This window comes from Clarias gariepinus, chromosome 6 (genome assembly GCF_024256425.1).
Source record: "Clarias gariepinus isolate MV-2021 ecotype Netherlands chromosome 6, CGAR_prim_01v2, whole genome shotgun sequence".
NCBI classification, from domain to species: Eukaryota; Metazoa; Chordata; class Actinopteri; order Siluriformes; family Clariidae; genus Clarias; species Clarias gariepinus.
The window spans coordinates 1,279,616-1,303,948 of record NC_071105.1 but is presented as its reverse complement, the minus strand read 5'-3'; the positions used below and the strand labels follow the sequence as shown (position 1 = coordinate 1,303,948).

The 24,333-nt window shown below is 39.6% G+C and overlaps 1 protein-coding gene across 5 annotated transcripts; it reads left to right on the top strand.

Moving 5' to 3' along the window:
* The first annotated feature begins 217 nt into the window (after window positions 1–217).
* On the top strand, window positions 218–23,547 carry LOC128526239 (zinc finger protein 501-like). Of its 5 annotated transcripts, none has more exons than XM_053497871.1 (5): window positions 9,464–9,554; window positions 10,713–11,853; window positions 14,192–14,727; window positions 16,075–16,161; window positions 19,778–23,547. In XM_053497871.1, the coding sequence occupies exons 3-5, from the start codon at window positions 14,712–14,714 to the stop codon at window positions 21,214–21,216; spliced, it is 1,542 nt and encodes a 513-aa protein (XP_053353846.1). In that variant the 5' UTR covers window positions 9,464–9,554; window positions 10,713–11,853; window positions 14,192–14,711; the 3' UTR covers window positions 21,217–23,547. The 5 variants fall into 5 exon arrangements, with proteins under 5 accessions (XP_053353843.1, XP_053353848.1, XP_053353846.1 ...); XM_053497870.1 differs by lacking the exon at window positions 9,464–9,554 and having other exon boundaries at window positions 9,567–10,878; window positions 11,789–11,853; window positions 14,609–14,727; XM_053497868.1 differs by lacking the exons at window positions 10,713–11,853; window positions 14,192–14,727 and adding an exon at window positions 218–462 and having other exon boundaries at window positions 9,390–9,554.
* The last annotated feature ends 786 nt before the right edge of the window (window positions 23,548–24,333 follow it).

The following is a 24,333-nucleotide window of genomic DNA, read 5'->3' as shown; positions in this document are numbered from 1 at the left end:
TTATTTAATTTTTACATATGCTTATAGCATGTTATTTTTTTAATTTATTTATTCTTTTTATTAATGTATTTATTTTTCTTCATTACTTTGCATGTTTTGACCTGTGTGTGTGTGTGTTTGTAAAAGAATAAAAGTGCTGCCTGATCAGTGGCTTGGTGCTTTCAGGACCCGAAACACGAGCATCCTGAGATAATCCTAAAGCCTGACTAAAGCAAATTCCCATGTGAGTGCCCTGATCCTCCAGTAGGTGTCGCTGTGAGCGTTTCGGTCTCGTTCCTCCACACATTCCCAGAAGCAGAAGAAGCCGTGCTGCAGTGTTGCTGATTGATGAGCTGAGCTCTCCGACTCTACTAATCATCTTTACATTCCAATATTTCTGACAGGGTTTTACCCCCACAGTTCCATCTGATCCGTTGTGGGTGTATTTGAGGTGGTTAACTGCGTTCTGCTGTAAAGCTCAAGGTAAGTTACACTCGGCTAACAGTGGCTCAGTCCTAAATGGGCTTCTACTTCCTATGCTAGTGCGCTACACAGGCTGGAACATAGTGCTGTTTACCTCACACACACTCTATAGGGCACTAGAACATAGTGCTGTTTACCTCACACACACTCTGTAGGGCACTAGAACATAGTGCTGTTTACCTCACACACACACTCTGTAGGGCACTAGAACATAGTGCTGTTTACCTCACACACACTCTGTAGGGCACTAGAACATAGTGCTGTTTACCTCACACACACTCTGTAGGGCACTAGAACATAGTGCTGTTTACCTCACACCCACTCTGTAGGGCACTAGAACATAGTGCTGTTTACCTCACACCCACTCTGTAGGGCACTAGAACATAGTGCTGTTTACCTCACACCCACTCTGTAGGGCACTAAAACATAGTGCTGTTTACCTCACACATATTCTGTAGGGCACTAGAACATAGTGCTGTTTACCTCACACACTCTGTAGGGCACTAAAACATAGTGCTGTTTACCTCACACATACTCTGTAGGGCACTAGAACATGGTGCTGTTTACCTCACACACTCTGTAGGGCACTAATACATAGTGCTGTTTACCTCACACACACTCTGTAGGGCACTAGAACATAGTGCTGTTTACCTCACACACTCTATAGGGCACTAGAACATGGTGCTGTTTACCTCACACACACTCTGTAGGGCACTAGAACATAGTGCTGTTTACCTCACACACTCTGTAGGGCACTAAAACATAGTGCTGTTTACCTCACACATACTCTGTAGGGCACTAGAACATGGTGCTGTTTACCTCACACACTCTGTAGGGCACTAATACATAGTGCTGTTTACCTCACACACACTCTGTAGGGCACTAGAACATAGTGCTGTTTACCTCACACACTCTATAGGGCACTAGAACATGGTGCTGTTTACCTCACACACACTCTGTAGGGCACTAGAACATAGTGCTGTTTACCTCACACACTCTGTAGGGCACTAGAACATAGTGCTGTTTACCTCACACCCACTCTGTAGGGCACTAGAACATAGTGCTGTTTACCTCACACCCACTCTGTAGGGCACTAAAACATAGTGCTGTTTACCTCACACATATTCTGTAGGGCACTAGAACATAGTGCTGTTTACCTCACACATATTCTGTAGGGCACTAGAACATAGTGCTGTTTACCTCACACATATTCTGTAGGGCACTAAAACATAGTGCTGTTTACCTCACACACTCTGTAGGGCACTAGAACATGGTGCTGTTTACCTCACACACTCTGTAGGGCACTAGAACATGGTGCTGTTTACCTCACACACACTCTGTAGGGCACTAGAACATAGTGCTGTTTACCTCACACACACTCTGTAGGGCACTAGAACATAGTGCTGTTTACCTCACACACACTCTGTAGGGCACTAGAACATAGTGCTGTTTACCTCACACACACTCTGTAGGGCACTAGAACATAGTGCTGTTTACCTCACACACACTCTGTAGGGCACTAGAACATAGTGCTGTTTACCTCACACACTCTGTGGGGCACTAGAACATAGTGCTGTTTACCTCACACATACTCTGTAGGGCACTAGAACATGGTGCTGTTTACCTCACACACTCTGTAGGGCACTAGAACATAGTGCTGTTTACCTCACACACTCTGTAGGGCACTAGAACATAGTGCTGTTTACCTCACACACACTCTGTAGGGCACTAGAACATAGTGCTGTTTACCTCACACACACTCTGTAGGGCACTAGAACATAGTGCTGTTTACCTCACACACACACTCTGTAGGGCACTAGAACATAGTGCTGTTTACCTCACACACACACTCTGTAGGGCACTAGAACATAGTGCTGTTTACCTCACACACACTCTGTAGGGCACTAGAACATAGTGCTGTTTACCTCACACACACTCTGTAGGGCACTAGAACATAGTGCTGTTTACCTCACACCCACTCTGTAGGGCACTAGAACATAGTGCTGTTTACCTCACACCCACTCTGTAGGGCACTAGAACATGGTGCTGTTTACCTCACACACTCTGTAGGGCACTAAAACATAGTGCTGTTTACCTCACACATATTCTGTAGGGCACTAGAACATGGTGCTGTTTACCTCACACACTCTGTAGGGCACTAGAACATAGTGCTGTTTACCTCACACACACTCTGTAGGGCACTAGAACATATTGCTGTTTACCTCACACACACTCTGTAGGGCACTAGAACATGGTGCTGTTTAACTCACACACTCTGTAGGGCACTAGAACATGGTGCTGTTTACCTCACACACACTCTGTAGGGCACTAGAACATGGTGCTGTTTACCTCACACACACTCTGTAGGGCACTAGAACATGGTGCTGTTTACCTCACACACACTCTGTAGGGCACTAGAACATAGTGCTGTTTACCTCACACACTCTGTAGGGCACTAGAACATGGTGCTGTTTACCTCACACACTCTGTAGGGCACTAGAACATTGTGCTGTTTACCTCACACACACTCTGTAGGGCACTAGAACATTGTGCTGTTTAACTCACACACTCTGTAGGGCACTAGAACATGGTGCTGTTTACCTCACACACACTCTGTAGGGCACTAGAACATGGTGCTGTTTACCTCACACACACTCTGTAGGGCACTAGAACATGGTGCTGTTTACCTCACACACTCTGTAGGGCACTAGAACGTAGTGCTGTTTACCTCACACACACTTTGTAGGGTGCTGTTTAACTCACACACTCTGTAGGGCACTAGAACATAGTGCTATTTACCTCACACACACTCTGTAGGGCACTAGAAAATAGTGCTGTTTAACTCACACACACTCTGTAGGGCACTAGAACATAGTACTGTTTACCTCACACACCCTGTAGGGCACTAGAACATAGTGCTGTTTACCTCACACACTCTGTAGGGCACTAGAACATAGTGCTGTTTACCTCACACACTCTGTAGGGCACTAATACATAGTGCTGTTTACCTCACACACACTCTGTAGGGCACTAGAACATAGTGCTGTTTACCTCACACACTCTATAGGGCACTAGAACATGGTGCTGTTTACCTCACACACACTCTGTAGGGCACTAGAACATAGTGCTGTTTACCTCACACACTCTGTAGGGCACTAGAACATAGTGCTGTTTACCTCACACCCACTCTGTAGGGCACTAGAACATAGTGCTGTTTACCTCACACCCACTCTGTAGGGCACTAAAACATAGTGCTGTTTACCTCACACATATTCTGTAGGGCACTAGAACATAGTGCTGTTTACCTCACACATATTCTGTAGGGCACTAGAACATAGTGCTGTTTACCTCACACATATTCTGTAGGGCACTAAAACATAGTGCTGTTTACCTCACACATATTCTGTAGGGCACTAGAACATGGTGCTGTTTACCTCACACACTCTGTAGGGCACTAGAACATGGTGCTGTTTACCTCACACACTCTGTAGGGCACTAGAACATAGTGCTGTTTACCTCACACACTCTGTAGGGCACTAGAACATAGTGCTGTTTACCTCACACACACTCTGTAGGGCACTAGAACATAGTGCTGTTTACCTCACACACACTCTGTAGGGCACTAGAACATAGTGCTGTTTACCTCACACCCACTCTGTAGGGCACTAGAACGTAGTGCTGTTTACCTCACACACACTTTGTAGGGTGCTGTTTAACTCACACACTCTGTAGGGCACTAGAACATAGTGCTATTTACCTCACACACACTCTGTAGGGCACTAGAAAATAGTGCTGTTTAACTCACACACACTCTGTAGGGCACTAGAACATAGTACTGTTTACCTCACACACCCTGTAGGGCACTAGAACATAGTGCTGTTTACCTCACACACTCTGTAGGGCACTAGAACATAGTGCTGTTTACCTCACACACTCTGTAGGGCACTAGAAAATAGTGCTGTTCACCTCACACACTCTGTAGGGCACTAGAAAATAGTGCTGTTTAACTCACATAGTCTGTAGGGCACTAGAACATAGTGCTGTTTACCTCACACACACTCTGTAGGGCACTAGAACATGTTTACCTCACACACTTGAAGTAGGGCACTTGAACATAGTGCTGTTTACCTCACACACTCGCCTATACTACAATATTGCCGCATAAGCATGAGAGAAAACTGAAGATGTTTTGCCGACAATGGCAAGCTCCACTTTTTTCAGACTGTACATGTAATTCTAATTGTAAAAATAAAACTTTGTGTAACAGTTTTGTTTCAGTAATAAACCCCTCTGTGCTGTTGGTCAGTACCGTCTCTTCTATTCAATTTTCAATTCAATTTATTTGTATAGCGCTTTTAACAATTGGCATTGTCCCAAAGCAGCTTTACACAATCAAAAGAATTATTTAAGTTTGTATGAAATTTGAATGTTTATAAACCAAAATGATAGTTAGATAGTCCCTGGTGAGCAAGTCACGGGCGACAGTGGCAAGGAAAAACTCCCTGAGATGGTAGTAGGAAGAAACCTTGAGAGGAACCAGACTCATCAGGGAACCCATCTTTATCTGGGTGAAACAGAGAGCAGGAACTGATCTGCATTCATGCTGTGTGTAGGTTGGCAGGCAGTTCAGCATAACAGTTGATGTTAATATGGAGTCCAGTTAGTTATTGAAAACTCAGGTAGACTTCTATCGAACTGTCAGGTCCTCAGAGAAACAGCTGCCAACACCAGTCGAGGCCAGAACCGTCTTCTCGGTAGAGAGAACCAGACACGAGACGCATCCCGAAGAGACACACGGGGCATCCATGTAACAAGATCTCCAACCAGAAGCGGGGCACCAGGATGGGTCAGACAGGTCCAGAGGGCAGAGGGAGTCTGGATCACTGGCAGCTCAGGAACGACATGTGTAGCTCAACAGAGAGAGGGGGAGAGAGAGGGGGAGAAAGAGAGCAGAAGAGGAGAGATAACAGTTAGGTATGGTCACAGTCACATAATGTAAATGTATATTAACTGTAGAGTGCAAGCAGAGACTCCGGCAGGACTAACTATGACAGCATAACTAAAAGGGAGAGCGAGAAGTAAACACAGACATGAGGGCTCCCTGAGATGTAAAGCAACCAATCACCTCACCGTCAACAAACCTGAGTGATCAATGAGAGTGGGGAAGACAGCATCTAAACATACCAGTTTACCATAATACTCTACGTCCATGAGTCCCCCAGATCTGCTCCTTTACCTAAGACAAATCTATTTACAAAAAAGCATGATTTAATAATTGGGTTTTTAGCCTGGACTTAAATATTGAGACTGTGTCTGAGTCCCGAACACTATTTGGAAGGCTATTCCATAACTTTGGGGCTTTGTAAGAAAAAGCTCCGCCCCCAGCTGTAGTTTTGATAATACGTGGTACTGATAAGCAGTCTGCATCCTTTGATCGAAGTAGGCGTGGCGGATCGTAAGACACTAGCCGTTCACTCAGATACTGCCGGTGCGAAACCATTTAATGCTTTATATGTCGAAAGTAGTATTTTAAAATCAATGCGAAATTTCACAGGGAGCCAATGCAGTGAAGATGAGATAGGTGTGATGTGCTCGTATTTTCTGGTTCTAGTGAGGACTCTCGCTGATGCATTCTGGACTAGCTGAAGCTTGTGTATGCACTTAGTTAAACAACCAGATATTAAGGCATTGCAATATTCCAACCTAGAGGTGATAAAAGCATAAACTAATTTTTCTGCATCATTTAGCAACAATACATTTCTTATCTTGGCAATATTTCTGAGGTGAAAGAATGCTATCCTGGTAATATTATCTACATGAGCTTCAAATGAAAGGCTGGAATCTATAATCACACCAAGGTCTTTTACTGTTGCACTTAATGGAACAGAAAGGCAATCTAAAGTTACAGTGTGATCTAGAATCTTACTTCTGGCTGTATGTGGTCCTATGACTAGAACTTCTGTCTTATCTGCATTAAGCAGAAGGAAATTAATTAGCATCCAATTTCTTATGTCCTGCACAGATTGCTCAACTTTAGTAAGCTGATTTATCTCATCAGGTTTTGCTGAGATGTATAACTGTGTGTCGTCAGCATAACAGTGAAAACTAATACCATGCTTACAGATTATGTTGCCCAGAGGAAGCATGTAAAGGGAAAAAAGCAGTGGACCTAAAACTGAACCCTGTGGAACACCAAACTCCACTAGAGAACATGCAGAATAATCACCATTTAAGTCTACATACTGATACAGATCGGTCAAATAGGATCTGAGCCAGAAGAGGGCTGTCCCCTTAATTCCTACTACATTTTCTAATCTGTGAAGAAGAATAGTATGTTCAATGGTGTCAAAAGCTGCACTGAGGTCGAGTAACACAAATATAGTGACGCAACCCTGATCAGAGGCCACTAGTAGGTCATTTACTACTTTAACGAGTGCTGTCTCTGTGCTATGATGAGGCCTAAATCCTGACTAAAGATATGAGCATAGCTGCTCCGCTACTATCTTTTCCAGGATCTTAGAGATAAAGGGGAGGTTTGATATTGGCCTGTAACTGGACAGCTGACAGGGGTCAAGGTCAGGTTTCTTAATAATTGGTTTAATAACTGCTAATTTAAAAGATTTTGGGACATACCAAATGCTGAGTGAAGAATTAATTATTTTCAACAGGGGTTCTGTTATTGCTGGTACTATCTGTTTAAGAAAATGTGTCGGTAAAGGATCTAATATACAGGTTGATGAATTTGCAGAAGAGATGAGTGAAATCAGTTCATTCTCTTCAAGAGGAGTAAAGTATTCTAGGTTCTGATCTGACATGGCTAGTTTAGCATCTGCATAAATTACATTGTTTGGTTTCAAAACCTTAATTCTATGCCTAATATTTACAATTTTATTATTAAAAAAGTTCATGAAGTCCTTACTATTGCACGATGATGTTGTGGAGATTTCTGCAGTGGTTTTATTTCTGGTTAATTTGGCTACGGTATTAAATAAAAATCTAGGATTATTTTTATTATTTTCTACAAGAGTGGAGAGATATGTTGATCTAGCTACACTAAGAGCTTTTCTATAGTTCAGGATGCTCTCCTTCCATGCTATTTGAAATACTAACAATTTAGTTTGACGCCATTTACGTTCTAATTTCCGAGCTGTCTGTTTTAAAGAGCGTGTATGATTGTTATAACTTCTTATATGACCTTCTCTGTTTTCTCTGAGTACGGTTTAGGTTCGGTGTTGCCTTGCACCGCCAGGGTCCGGGTTCAGTTCCCACCTCGTACCTGTGTGCAAGGAGTTTGCATGTTCTCCTCGTACTCTGGTTTCCCTGGTAGCATTTCTCCATATTGGCAACGTCTTGGTAAAGGCTTTTACCACAGTCATGGTGCCGGGGGTTTGCTGGGAAGATATCCAAGTGGAAATAAGGAAAATTTATCTTCAGTGACGTGTTGCAGTTTATTGACTTGTATACCTTGAGCAGGTTTTCAAACTGTTTGACATAGGTTGGTGCTGTGTAGTTTCCCAGAAAGTTATAAACAACGTTCTTGAAGTTGGTCTACGCAACACGTTTGGCACCCTGCAGAAGGTCATCAAAGTGACTATCCTTTATTACTTGTCAGGTCTGCTGGCCAACAATATCGTCTTCTTATATTTTGGCTACTTTAATCACTATTGCATTAAAACAGCTCATGCAGAATTGGCCGTTTCCCAAAAACCTTGCGTAATGGGAAAATTTAAGTTATTGAAAATTAAATGTAATGATTAAGTTATTTTTGTGATCAGCATCACAAAATCTGTATCGCACAAAAATTATAAAGGAATTTCAATTCAATTCAATTCAATTTTATTTATATAGCGCTTTTAACAATGGTCATTGTCCCAAAGCAGCTTCACAAGAAAAAAAATGAAAGATTTTTTTTTTTTCTTCTTCTTTTAAGAAAGAAAAGAAAAGAAAATATTTGGAAGTGTGTATGTGTGAGAAAAATGTGTCTAGATAATAATTAAATGAATGAATGATGAATGAAATGTCTCTGATGAGCAAGCCAAGGGTGACGGCGACAGTGGCAAGGAAAAACTCCCTGAGATGGCAATAGGAAGAAACCTTGAGAGGAACCAGACTCAACAGGGAACCCATCCTCATCTGGGTGATAACAGATAGAAATAACATCAAGTGTGTTGTGCAGGTGAAAGTTCAATATATCAGAAGTTGTGTAGATTCAGTTCAGCAGTAGGTGCAGAGGGCAGATGGGGTCAGATCACTGGAAGCACAGGAGCAGGATGTGTAGCTCCAGCCATCATAAAGCAGAATCTAGCTGGAGCAGGTCCTTCTCAAGATGCTTTAGAAACCTCGCAGGGTTGGCCTTTGTCTACTGAAACTGGCACAATCTCCAGATGTCTCAGGATGGGTAGAAAAATACAGAAAAGATGGAGAGAATTAGCGTAGTTGCCATTCAGGATAAGTGTAATGGAGTATGAGGTTATGGGTTGAGTTACGCGTATGCCAGATTAAAGAGATGCGTCTTGAGCCTACTTTTAAATTGGGAAACCGTGTCTGCTCCCCGAACAGTGTCTGGAAGGCTATTCCAAAGCTTTGGAAACAAAAACGTTGTAAGCCAGTGTTATCCTTTCTTTTCAATGTTGCATTATATTCCATGTTTGACAAGAATTTTCAACTTGGATTTTACCCTCTCTACAACCTGTTTATTTCTAGTTGTACTTGGGTGAGGTTTGTGATTTTGCTACAGACCACCAGTTGTTTTACTTTAGTTCAGTCTGAGATTTTCCTGCTCTTGGTCTGTTGTTTCACCTAAACTAAAGAGCAGCATCCATTTTTTCCCTGTTGTGTAGTTCTGAAGTTAACAGTCAATTAAACTGTCATTAAAGTTGTTTGTTAAAAATATTGAACCATTGAGCGTTTGTTTCTGTCTTCTCCAGGTATTGTAGAAGTTGTCCTGTCTCCTCCTGCTGTTCTATTTCCTACATGTCTTATATTTACCTCTGCAAGAACATCAGGAGATCCAACCAGGATGAACTCGCACGGGATTAAATGTGAGAGTTTGGAACCTACAGAGATCTTCGGTACTCACCAAATATCATCAGGTACTTCCCACACCAATAATTCTGACAAACACAACAATTTTACTGAAACCTAGGTCTAGATTAAACTTAATATTAAGGAAAATGTTGCCATTGTCAACAAAAGACTGTAAAAAATATACTTGATGTGAGGAAAGTCTACACTGTAAACTGGTCTTAGTTTAATACTAAGACAGGTTTAGTTGGACTGCAGCTTTATTTAAACAGTGCAGCTTCGGGGTGTGCATGTTTCTGGAGCTTCTAGTAGCACTTTTTCACTGTACAGTGTAGGAAAACGTGGCACAAGGACTGATTCAGACCGATGCTGTGTAGTAGATGTATGCATGCATGTATTGTTGTATCTATATGTGTGTGTGTGTGTGTACTCGCAAGGCTATTAATGTGGGGACATCGACCGGAATACACACCCATCAAGTGGGGACCAGTGTGAAAGTGGGGACTTAAAATCGAGTCCCCACTTTATTAACCATTGTAGCATGTATATCTCACCCAGCTGAACTCCCCCCCCCCCCTTAATATCTCCTTAGTCCCCAGTATCATCATTTACGCGTAAGAAAGTGCGAGTGTATCGGTGCCTCACAAGTGTGTAAACCATCCTGCTGGCCGCTAAGTGAAAAAATATAACATCTCGTTAGCACACTTTCTGACGTAATCCAGCTATGCTGAACTCTGATTGGTTAACAAGCGGAATGAGCTCACTGCTTGTTGAGCCAATGGGGTAGTATGTTGTTAAGTGACTCATTAAAGGTATATACAACATTAAGGGTATAGTATAAACTCATTGGCTTAAAGGTGTAGTGGGCTGATTAAGCACATAGTACACCTGTTTATGCTGGGGCCTATGGAGATATTAAAATGGGACGTTCAGCTCAGTTATACAAAGTCCAGGTGAGGAAATTTTCACCATGACATGAAATGTTTTATTACACAAACGGTCAGGGTATAAATATTTTATAGGATTTTACATTTCAAGTAATTAACTAATGTTAGTTAGCTTAGGCCTGATGTGGATCTGGGTCAGAGCAGCCACACAGAACATTATCTCTCACATACGTTATATAATTTATACATTAATGATTTAAAGGTGAGAAAACCTTAGATAGCTGTATGAGAGTGAGGTTTAATTAGCCTAGCCGGTTGTACTAACGTGATTTAGTCCAGCTCAGGCGGGGGGAGAGGGCTACAGTGACCGCGCTACAGGAAGCTCCGTGCGGGAGGATAGAGTGGAGCTCAGCCGCTCTCAGGAGAGCTTGTGAGGACAACACCTTCACCACAACACCCTAACAGGAGTCCTGTCCTACTTCACCTGGTACAGACAGCTCAGGATGTGAGTATGCACCGTATTTATTCCTGTTTACACGCTGTTTGAGCTGTGGAGTTTAAATAAAGTTTAGCCGCGAGAAAAAGCTTTCACTTACCGCGCTGCACTGAGCGCCAATCTGAGAAGGAATCAAGTAGATAAACTCATGTAATATGGATTTAAAACTGTTTAATTTAGCAGTCTGTGCCCGATTCAGGGTTAAAGATGCTGCATGTGTTTGTGATCAGAACAGACGAACTGGTTAGGTTTAATCACATGGATCTTTAGTCTTGGTTAGACTTTTTATCCTAAATGTGCACCAGCTTCTGTGTGACGCGTGATTTTAGTGACACTGTGCTAGGGCTGCAACTAGCGATTATTTTAATAATCGATTAGTTGGGCAATAATTTTTCAAAAATATTTGAAAGCTCGGTCTTGCATAGAGTGCAGGTTACCGTCTTCTTGGAGGCGTTCAATGTAAGTTGCTCCCATACCTTGGAGTACTCGGGGCGCACGCTTTTTCCTGCAGACGCTTCTGAAACCTCTATTGCGCGAGCGGCTGTGTATCTGTGTGTATTTATGCATCTTGAGGTCGCACTCCTCAGTGACGTGAGCAGCCCAACTAATCAATAACAACATTCATTGACAACGAATTTCATTATCAATAATTGTCGATTTTATCGCTGCAGAGATGCAGCTCAGCGCCAGGTGTTAAAGATAAACTTACACTGCAAGTATGGAACACATCCCCACCTGGAGCAGAGTTACATTTACTTTCATATAGATGCTGATCTACAGCTCTGTTACACACACATGTCCTGATCTTTTCCTTTCTTTAAACTGTGAGGTCTTTGTATAAAATCATTTATAATAATAATAATAATAATTAAAGATGACAGTTTTATTAAATGAGATAGTAACTGATGTATGGTTTTAGGTGAGACACTGTGGAAAGGCCTCTGGAGATCATCTCCACTACACAGCTCTTCTTCCTGTACTCAGGTAAATACACTGTATTGCTGCATGTTTTACGCAGTAAATGCTCTGCACAGTGTACTCTGACAGGACGGACAGGGCAAAGTTTTCTGATCTCACATACAGTGCTGTGAAAAAGTCTTAAGCCTAGGTAATGAGACAATAGATATACTGATTTATTGCAACATGTGTAACGTAGGATAGTGTGTACACAACACTGAATACATCCCTTTCAAAACTGTTTACTGTGTATACCTCCACCTTTAGTGTTCATACATTTTTATGAACACTGTAGCATCAGACCTAGATTCAGTGTTGGTTACGGTCAAAATTGCAGTTATGGTGCCAGTTACTAGTGACGTAAAGTTTGGATCATTTTAGTGGTTAGGTTCTTCGATTCTGAACTGAAATAATCTAATCCTTTTTTGAGTCATTTAGTTCAAAGTAAAATGTTACATTTTCAATAAACAGGCCCCCCAACACATCTACAAACACAAACTTTGGCTATAGTTACAATTACATTACTCTGCAGCTAAAGACATGTTATGATAAACAGAATGAGCAGTTCACCATCTTCTGGTCCGAATCGTTCGTTCTTTTGTCACGTGACTCATATGTAGTTCACTACACAGGAAACAGAATTAAGCGGTTCTTTTCATGAGTCTTCTAGTCCAGAAATGAGTAGTTACCTTCGAGTCTTCTAGTCCAAGTCGTTCGTTCTTTTGAATCTATTGCACTGCATAGTGTCTATGGGAATCACATGACAAAAAAAACAAAAGCAACTCTGACTAGAAGACTTAAAGGTAACTACTCATTTCTGTTTCCTGTACATAACCTGCAGAGGTGTTGCGTTGCTTCACGTATGCTCATCCAGTAGAAAATGAACAAATCACTCTCTGAGTGAAACCCGTCCTTCTGAATCATGTTAAATATCAGTTTAAAAAAGAACGAATCGTTCATTACCGGCCCATCACCACGCGTTACAGTTATGGCATAAGTACACATTCAAATTTTTGTCTCTCCACTGACCGTGTTCCATCGTGCGTTTTTCTATTGAAGTATGCTTTGACGGAATTGGCACTGTGTTTGGCTACGGTTCCTCATGACTACATTTAAAGAAATACAACAAAGTCTGACACATTGAAAGGAACATGTGATGGAATTGGGCAGGGCTCATGACTATTGCACTGATTACTGAACACATTACTGAACCTCTGCTGTGACATTTATGCATTGCTGCTCCTTAAATTTGCCAGGAATATTCAGACACACGCTAACTTTTTTCATACATGTTTTCTATAAGATGTCTCACTCTGACCAGACTGTACATTTAGTTTCCACTTGACCTTCTGTCATGCAGACTGTACTCATCCAACATGTCTGTTCTGTGCATTTCATATTGCTGGTATTGTCTGCTGTAGTTTTTTGCCAGAATGACTTCAGCAGTGCTGATGTAGTTACCTCATACTACTCAGCAGCAACACCGATGTATTGCTTCAACTCGGCTTGTTGTTTGTTTATAGATGTTTAATTTCATTTACTTTAACTACTTTTGGGGCTGGGGATGGCTCTGATCTTGCCCATTAGTCGCTGTACCACCAAGTTTGTAGTTTACTTCACTCTTTACTTATGGTATGCTTTACTTATAGTATTTGAGTGTCCTGAATGCTCCTGCATGCTGTCTCATCACTCCTTAGCTGTATGTGTGACTCTCCACTATGCTTTGAGTCTACAAATACTACTCTTTATTTTCTTTGATTGTGAAATGGGGCAGTGGTGGCTCAGTGTGTTAAAGCTCTGAGTCACGGTTCGGAAGATCTGCGGTTCGAGCCCCAGCTTCGCCAGGTTGCCACTGTTGGGCCCTTGAGCAAGGCCCTTAACCCTGTCTGCTCCAAGGGCGCCGTAAAAATGGCTCACCCTGCGCTCTGACCCCTGCCTACTAACAAGAAGCTGGGATATGTGAAGAATAAAGAATTTCACTGTGCAGTAATGTATGTGTGATGAATAAAGGCTTAACTTAACTGAAATTGTCAAATCCCTACTGTACCTGAATTACTCCTGTCAAGCTCTTTTCCTGTAATCAGTGCCCTTTCCTGACTGGCCCAGTGCATGGACAAAGATTCTGTAAATTTACGGTGCAATATTTTGTAAAATGCCCCCACTGTTTGCTATCGGGTTGTACAGTATTGTAACCCTTGTTAGCAATGTAGACTTGTAACAATGCCATCTTAAGCTTAATGCAGGATCCTAGAAAGCTAATTATTCACATTTTTTTAAAATTCGGCAATATCTCCTATATTACAGTTTTTTGAATGTGTGGTTAAACTAGCGCTGAACGAAGTAGTGGCTGTTGTGCCCGTTACAGGTGACAAAACGTGGAACTGAAGCAGACTGTAATCATCTGGAGTCAGATGGAGCCTCTGGAGATGATCACCATTACTCCCAGCACTCACTACATGAGTCTACTTCATGCAGCACTTTAAATTTCCTAACCACATTTCTTCCATGAAGCTGAGGGTTCAGCACTATCCCTATTAAGTTGTAAATAAAGCATCAGGCTGTTACTTAACTCTATCCTAGTACTTTTAACAATCAATAAGAATTGTTCTTGATGAAAGTTATTTTGAATTGGTGACTGTTTTTTCACCAATTGGCCAGGCAGTGTGTATGTGGTGGAGTGGTGGAACCTGTGGCACTGAACATACATTAATAGTGCTATCAAGGCTTGTTACTGTTCAGTTTAAGTATTCAAAAGGAATGCATCTGGTCTGTGTTTACATAGAAGCAGAAGTAGACTTAAGACCATCTACAAAGCAGGACCCAGAAACCTCAGCGGAGAAAGCAACAGCACCAACCAGTAGAACATCTTTTCCCTAAGGTGGTATATGCTAAACAAGCATGGTAAGCTTTTATGAAAATGAAGAAATTTTGTGTGTTGACTAACATTGTTCTGCATTTATTCAGGTTTTAAGGTGGTTACAATAAAAAAAAATGAGAGACCTGTAAATTAGAAGCTGTTGAAAATTATCTGTAAACGTTCATCAAACCTTGCATAGTACCAGGAAAAAAGGTTTTATAAGGCTTATTGTATTGGGAGACAGTTGTTTTGTTAGTATTCAGTCTTTGCTCTTAAAAGGAGGATGTAACTGTATAAAATTCTGTACTTTTTCATATAATATATATATATATACACACACTACTTAAATTGTAATTGGAACCCAAGTACTTTATTGTTTAGTATTAAGTTTCAAGGAAATTTCTATGAATGTGCAATAAATACTTAACTGCAAAGTGTAAAAAGAAATTAATAAAGGGTGGTTGATTTTTATGTGACTTTCTCAGTTTTTTATTTGTTTGTAAAAATTGTCCCCACATTATTCACAAGTACCTACATTGTAGAAATACAGTACCAGAACGTTGTGTGTATGTATTAGCTGGTCCTCATAAGTTTGGTGTACTTGAAATTGTTCCCTCATCGGATAGAAATGTCAGGTGGCTTTAACAACATTTTTTTCTTAAATTCAAAGTGACAGCTGCCTTCAGGGCTTAATTTGAAACATTAATCTGTTGTCCAATTGTTCCTAAACCCTTTAGAAATACGAGTCCCCACATTCTGGAATCCAGTGTGTAGTCCCCAAAAACTAGTTGCACAAGTATGCGTGTGTGCGCGTGTGCGGGATGTCTGGTTCAGTGTGTGCTGTGATCTGTGTGAATTCAATCGAGTTTTAACAAAACTTGCCAAGATACTCAGGCGTGTTGCTAAGGACATAACATTTTAAATTACACTTCAGTGATCTGGAATTTGTACATAAATAAATAAATAGATAAATAAAATCACCTTCTGCATTAGCGTTCACAGTTTGCTCGAGATTTAAGCACAATTACGTCATTAGCGAATCGACAATTAATGTTGTTGCAAATAATTTAAATATCAATTTCAGTCGATGAATTCTTGCACTCCTAATCAAAAATATTTGTATATACAGTATACAGTAAAGGTCTGTGGCTTTATGTGCATTCCCTATGTATTTGGAAAATTATGGGCAGTTTGCTACATTTTACCATTTAATCCCTCCAGTATGCACATCAGTTTTCAGACAGAAATGTTTGTCACTCTGGAATTCAGTTTATACATTTAATCACAATTTATTTGTTTACTAAAATGTTTGAACCATTGATTTTTTTTGTTGTTGTTAGTCAGTTGTGTTCTGTAGTTCATTCTGCTGTTGTTTATTATTTCCTCCACAGAAGCTTCATTGATGATGAATTCAGATGAGATTAAATGTGAGAATGTAGAACCCACAGAGAGCTCCAGTAATCACCATCTATCATCTGGTACTTCTTACAATAACACCTTTCACATATGGAAAAAAAGATCTGTCCAAAAATATTGAACAGAATAAAACATATGAGACAAAAAATAATAATAATAATAATTGGAAATTTTTTATAATTGGTTTAAAATTTCTCTTCTTTTTCTCCAGATTTTTCTTTTCAATTTAATTTCTCAGGTTTTGTTTAAACTTCTGATACAAGTGTGCTGTGTGGGCGGGTGTTAGAATGTTCCTCCGTCATTGGCCAGCTGCTTTTGGGCAGGTGTTAAAGGACTGTATCATCATTGGCCCATTGCTTGTAAATCAATTTAGCTTCTTTGGACAGGAGGAGCTGTGTTTGAAGAAAAAAGTGCCATTAACATTTACATTCCTCAACTGATTAAAAGATTTAAACTGAGGGATTTATGATCTGGAAATGCTAGAAAAGAAACTGACAACCAGGTAAACATATTGTGCTTTGTGTGGCAAAAAAAGTCACACTTTTTTGTTTTTTTACACAAAATTTCAATCAACCACCTTTAGCTTTAATTACTGTAGGTTCTGTAATGTGGTGTCCAGTTCATGTGTGAAATTACTGAAGATCCATGATTCCTCATGCTCCCTGAAACACTCTCATAATCCTGGAATATGCCCAGAGAAAAGCTCCAGGTCATCACCTGACTTGATTTTATTGCCATAATTTAAACGTTGCTGAGCCTAGATCTGAGCAACTGAAGCAACCCCATATCATAACACTAAGTTGGTCTGGAAATGAGGAGACAGGAGACAAGAGAAACTAACTATTCACACACACGCACAAAGCTCTGTGTTGCTCAGCTTTCTCTCTCTCTCGGCTATTGTTTCCTACTTTATCCTTTCCCCAATACACTAAAATACAGGGCATTTGTTTCACAAATTCCCTACAGCTGTACACACATCACTTTTTTCCTTTGTGTTTAAAACATTATCGACACTATTAAAATCTAACTTTGATCTGAGGCAATGGTTCAATCACAGCCAGGAGAGGGCCTTTCCCTTAACTCCTAAAACATTTTCTAATCTATCAAGGAGAATAGTCTGATCAATGATGCCAAAAGTGCTATGTCTATGCTATGATGCGGCCTAAATCCTGACTGATATATTTCATCTTATTTCTGTTTAGATATGCACAGAGCTGCTGTGCTACAATCTTTTCTATTTAAATTACTTCAGTCTATGTAAAGAGAGTTCACCACGATGTGGTATCTAAAAGTTTCAAGACTAGTCAACAGATTGCAGTACAAGGCTGCAGGCAGTCGTAGCAAGTACTCGCCTTTTTAAGGTAATGTGCCAAAGACATCATCCTGTGTACATTGGGAGCTGTGGACTGGTGCTGTTCTGATGGTGTGCCTTATCACATTTGCTATTTTATCATGGACAACAAGTTAGAGGTAAGAGAAAACGTGAAATTCTGTGTGAAACTGGGCAAATCTGCCACAGAGAGGTTTGACATATTTTGGTAAGTTTATGGCGATGCTTCAATGAGTCGTTTGAGGTGTTTTGAGGGGCACGCATGACTTAAGAGCATAAGACGATAAGAGATCAGGAAGACCTTCAACAAGCTCAACCCCTGAAAATTTGTACATGATGATGCTCAATCCACAACATTGCTGCCTTTGTCAGTGTGTCATACGGAACAGTCTAGGCAATCCTCATGTATAATTTGAACATGCGTCGTGTTGTTGGCAAGTTTGTCCCCATGCTGCTGACGCAGGAGTAAAAGAAACATTGTTAAAGTCTGCCAAGAACTTTGTCAGTGTGTCAAGGATGACCTGGGACGAAACTTGGGTGTGTGGGTACGACCCTGAGACGAACGGGCTTAACAATGGAAGAGCCCGTCATCTATACAACTGAAAAAGCCGATTCAGTTCACAGCTGGACCAAGTGTATGGAGGGACATCTCGAAAATGTTTTAAAGGAATTGCAAATTTCTCATCTGCAGTTGTGTTTCCCATATGTGGATGCATAAAGTGTGACATAATTCAAATGCAATTGGAAACGAACACTGACTGCCAAATTTCAAATGAAAAAGCAAAGTCCATTTGCAGTTGCATTTCCCATGTTTTACAAGTTATGAGCCCGTCATATTTAAGTAGCAAAATCGATTACTACGTCTACTTTTTCACTTTTTCTGTGTATTGTTTGTTTAATTGATTACTAATTATTTTAATGTACATTTAAAAATGAATGATTACACAGACAATTCTTGTGGCAATAAAACAGATAATTTGTTAAATGAGAGTTAGGATGTTTTTTATAATAAAAAAAAATTATAATTGTAAAGATATGTATGAAAATAAATGCACTTTGGTACAGTCTATTATGAGTTGCCAAAAATTACAATTAAATCAACAAAATTCAATAACTTTTGTTGCTATAGAAATTTCAAATGTAAAACCAACTGTACTATAATCCACTTTATCCTTGATAATAAATACAACCATTCCCTTTGCAATATTCATTTTGATCTTATTTCAGTTGTTAGTTTTTTATAAATTTTTGGCAAAGAAAAGAAAAATGAAATCAAACTAAATGATAAAAAGGATTGGTTATCGTTTTAGCAATGATAGAGGGGATTATAGTATATTTGGTTTTACATGTGTAATCCACATAATGAAGAAGCTATTCATTTTTTTTTTGTTGTAAAAATTCATTTAAAAAACATTATTAAACTGAATATTGCAAAGGGAATAATTTTTATACATACCTTTACAATTTTTTTTTTTTATCATAAAAAACACCAACTTTCATTTAACAAATTATCTGTTTTATTGGCACAAGAATTGTCTGTGTAGTCATTTATTTTTAAATGTACATTAAATAATTATTAATCAATTAAACAAACAAATAATTCATACTGTTTTGGGTCTTGGTCATGCACTTTTTAGACAGTCCCTTAGTGACTCCATCGCTATAAAGCGCCGGTAAGCAGCGTTTCTGACAGATATAGCTCCAGCAGACTGTAACAGGAGAAGATCTTAATATATTTATTTGTAATATCTTCTCTGTCCACTAATTGATTTTGCTATTTAAATATGACAGGCTCATAAATTGTAAGACATGGGAAATGCGACTGCAAATGGACTTTGTATTTTTCCTTTTGAAAAATGTCCGGGATTTCCCTCCATACAAGTGCGTGTTCATTGTCTTTTTAAACATTTGCTGCATTTGCATTGAGATCTTATGTCGTCTAAAGGGTCTGTCGTGTGGGAATTTAAAAACTTTGATACCACCTCGTATTATAAGTGCTGATCTAATATAGTTAGCTTATCACCTGCATCCGTATTTATTAAATTGTCTGCTTTCAAAGCAAAATGTTTATTTAATTTTTTTGCCCAATGTTTTGTTATTAATAAAATTTTTTGAAGATCATAAACATACCAGGTAAGAGGACAAACAGAAACAAGTTGCTTGTTGTATAAAAATAAAAGTAGTTTTCTTATTACTATTTGTTGTATACCTGATATGAAGTTAAACTGAAAATGCTCCAGTGGCCTTCAATTAGATTCCACACCTGTCCCTGTTTATCACTAAGTCATTAATTTTTCTGCCTCTAGTAGTCTGTTTTTCTTCATATGTTGTATATCTTCCCTCCTCAGGAACTCCAGATAGGGTGAAGTCAGAGGAGATTAAATTAGAAATTCTGGATCCCACGGAGCGCTCCAGTAGCCACCACAGTTTATCTGGTCCTTTCCACACGAACACCTCTGAGACTGAGACAGGAGAAAAGCTGTATCAGTGCTCAAACTGTGGGAAAGGTTTCAATCAAGAGAAGTCTCTCCGAGTGCACCAGTGCATTCACACTGGGGAGAAACCCTATTACTGTCAAGAGTGTGGAAAGACTTTTAATGTTCTGAGTTCCTTCCAACAACACCAGCGCATTCACACTGGGGAGAAGCCGTATCAGTGCTCAGAGTGTGGCAAGAGTTTTACAGTGAATAGTAATCTCCTGAGCCACCAACGAATCCACACAGGAGAGAAGCCGTATCAGTGCTTAGACTGTGGAAAGTGTTTTACCCGAAGTGGTTCTCTTCAAAAACACCAGCGTATTCACAGTGGGGAGAGGCCGTATAAATGCTCACAGTGTTTCAAGAGTTTTACCGAGAGTCATGACCTCATAAAACACCAGCGTATTCACACAGGAGAAAAGCCGTATCAGTGTTTAGACTGTGGAATGCATTTTACCCAAAGTGGTACTCTCCTACAACACCAGCGGATTCACACAGGAGAGAAACCGTATCAGTGCTTAGATTGTGGGATGCGGTTTAACCGAAAAGGTACCCTCCAACACCACCAGAGCACTCACACAGGAGAGAAACCATTTCAGTGCTTAGATTGCGGAAAGCGTTTTACCCGAAGTGCTACTCTCCAAAAACACCAGCGCATTCACACAGGAGAGAAGCCCCATCAGTGCTCACAGTGTTGCAAGAGTTTTACAGAGAGTCATGATCTTATAAAACACCAGCGTATTCACACAGGGGAGAAGCCGTATAGATGTTTGGATTGTGGAATGCGTTTTAGCCGAAGCAGTAGTCTTCAAAATCATCAGCGCATTCATACAGGAGAGAAGCCTTATGCATGCTTAGATTGTGGAAAGTGTTTTAGCCGAAGCAGTACACTCCAACATCACCAGCGGATTCACACAGGAGAGAAGCCATATTATTGCTTAGACTGTGGAAAGTGTTTTAGCCGAAGCAGTACTCTCCAACATCACCAGCGCAATCACACAGGAGAGAAGCCGCATCAGTGCTCGGAGTGCGGGAAAAGATTTGCAGAGAGTCGCGATCTCACAAAACACCAGCGCATTCACACAGGAGAGAAGCCGTACCATTGCTTACAGTGTGGGAAGAGTTTTACTGAGATTGGTAATCTCCAGCAACACCAGCGCATTCACACTAGAGAGAAACCAATCTGCTCAGAGTGTGGGAAAAGTTTTAAGACACAACAAGCTTTTCAGCAGCACCAACTCAGTCACACAGTAAAGGATGTCGACTTGCAACAGTTCCCCTCAGAAAAGGGGTACAGGGAAGATTTTTAAAGTGGGGGAAAAAAGATTATTACAGAATGTATCAAATTTTAAACTTGTACAACCATGCTTGTACAAGTTCTTGCATGTGGCTTTAATGGTTTAACTCTCTAAAGGTCATGATAACACACTGAGATTTATACTCTGGATAGTCAGTGCTAGTCGGCACAAGCCTACATGAGCAACCATCATCATCAGACATGACCTAACTCTCACTCTGATGTCTGTATGGGGCCAGTCACCACCTTAACAACAGCAAGCATCCTTTAAAGTACGTGTTAATTTCATATTTGCACATTCCTAGTATACTGTAAACTGTATATACATTGTCAAAAGATGCTGAAAGATTTATTGTGTTATACTCAAAGTATCTTGTAGGAAAACACCTATAAGTATATAGATAATATTTATAAATATAGATAAAAACAATATATATATAATTTATTTATTTTAGAAACTGTATGTGCTATACAAGTTGATCCATCAATGTAGTAGAGTAATTAGTAGGTGTTTTGCTAGCAAATAGAGTGAATAAGAGAAAGCAAGAACTGCACGTGTTTGAGTGGACTCCAGGTTCAAGATTTAGTGTCCCTATACAAGTATAGTTAAAGCAATCCGTACAGTGCATCTCAGATTATAACTTAAATAAAAATTTTACTGCAGGCTAGATGATACAAATTAGTCATCAATATTCTATAATATCTCATGTATATAAACAAAATATAGACCTCAAACTATTGTAAATAAATAAATATGTATAATAACTATATAAGCATGAATATTTTACACACCAGTGGATGAAATTTGTGTAAACATAGAAAGTGAATGTGTAAACTGAACTACCAGAGCAAAATAATGCGTTTTTATTTTTAGAATAAACCTATTTGTATATGTATACTTTTGAGTCTAGCAGCATAACTTCTATATAGTGCTAGGATAGAAACTGTATTCATACATAACCAAATGGACTAGTAACTTGCCTGATGGCAATCATTTAAATAGATAATCTCCAGAATAAGACTGATCATTTTAAGGCAGCATGTTCTATAGAGTTACCTTTAGGTAGGGAAGGGGATAGCCAATGATTTCCTGTGCAGATTGGATCACCTTCTGAAGCACTCTTTTTGGTTGACTCTTACCTGTCATTGTACCAGATGAAAACAGTGGCTCATCGCACTCATGTAAGCAATCAGTTACCACAAGCTGCCTAGTTCATATCAAGCATGATACTGAAAATAGTGATGTGATTCTATTTATTTGAAGTTTTCCTTTTTCTTTTCCAAAATACGGGATGGTGGCCCATATTACCACTGGTGTAAGGCTCTGTTTCTGTTACTGTTCGTAAGGTCAGAGGTTGGGCCCTTGAGCAAGGCCCTTAACTTTGTCTGTTCCAGGAGCATCGTCTAATGGCTAACCCTGCACTCTAACCACGGCCTAACAACAGGAAGCTGGGATATGGGAAGGCTAAATAATTTCACTGTGCAGTAATGTATATGTGATGAATAAAGACTGAACTCATAAAAATCAAAAATGGGCCATGGAGTCTACCCTGACACATACCATAACACCCTCCCCTGCCTCAGACAGTTTGAAAATTGCTTGGGTTTATCCTTGTATGCTCATGATGTATGTCCACTTTATATTAATTGGAAAAAAAAAAGATTTTATGTAATAATTAGATGACTATAAATAAATTCATATTATTTAAGTATCATTCTGGTGCCTCAAGTGTCAAGGCTGGTGATTCAACTATTTTACAATTAGGCTACTGGTGTATTACAACTGGTTTATTTATTAGTTTTATTTCATTCTTAAAAGCTGACCTCTAATCTTGACATACCTGTTTATTCCAGTTGTATGTTCTGCATTTTAAATGGAGACTCTGTTGAGATACGCCAGTTTTTGCATGTGTGTTTACGCCACAGTGAGATCAGAAAACCTAATTTGTATAATGCTGCAAGTGCACATTGATGTGATAAGAACCAGCCAATCAGCTTCACCCATTCTATTATCCTGGTTCAGTTGGTGGAATTCTTTTTCTCTTTGTGTTTTCCACAGTGCTTTCCTTGTCTTTTTCATATATTGAAATTGGTCATATTCATATATGCATAATAAAATAATTTTAAAAATCTCTCGTCGTATTTCTACACAAAAAAAGAAGTGTTACTTTCAATACTGTCTTTGTCTTCTGGTGATTTACACTAATATTCACAGATCACCTTAATGGCCAAATTTTCAACCCACAACACACTCATGGGTGTTTAGAAATCTCTTTCTCTACATGGTGAAAAACTTTTATCTAACGTCTTTTCTATCTAAATTATTTATATTTATCTAAATTACTTTGCATGTTTTAAGTTGTGTGTAAAATAATAAAACCGCTGTCTGATTAGTGGCTTGTTGCTTTCAAGGCAAGGCAAGGTTATTTTTATAGCACATTTCATACACAATGGTAATTCAAAGTGCCTTACATAGAAGAGAAGAAAATAATTATAAAAAGAAATAAAAAATAGTAGCACACAAACTTTTTAAATTTGATTTAAAATAAAAACAGTTTGTAATGACGCATTTTTAAAACTACTTAAAATTTAATTTAGAAGCAGTTAAAAAAAATTAAGTAAACCTAAAATGCAGTGCAGTCGATCCAGACGTATCACAGTGCTCATTTAATAAATGCACAGCTAAACAGATGAGTTTTAAGTCTAGATTTAAATGTGTCTAATGTTTTAGCACATATGATCTCTTCTGGATCTGGTTCCAACTGTGGGCAGCATAATAGCTAAAGGCGACTTCCCTTGTTTTGTGTGAACCCTTGGTATTTCTAACTGACTTGATCCTAACGATCTAAGTGGTCTGTTACGGTTATATTCAGTGAGCATATCTGTCATGTATTTAGGTCCTAGGCCATTGAGTGATTTATAAACGAGTAAAAGTACTTTAAAATGTTACAGGAAGCCAGTGTAAGGACCTGAGGACTGGTGTGATGTGATCAGATTTTCAGATTCTAGTCAGAATCCTGGCAGCAGCGTTCTGGATGAGCTGGTCTTCTTGGGAAGGCCGGTAAGGAGACCACTACAATAATCCACCCTGCCGGTGATAAAGGGATGGACAAGTTTCTCCAAGTCTTGA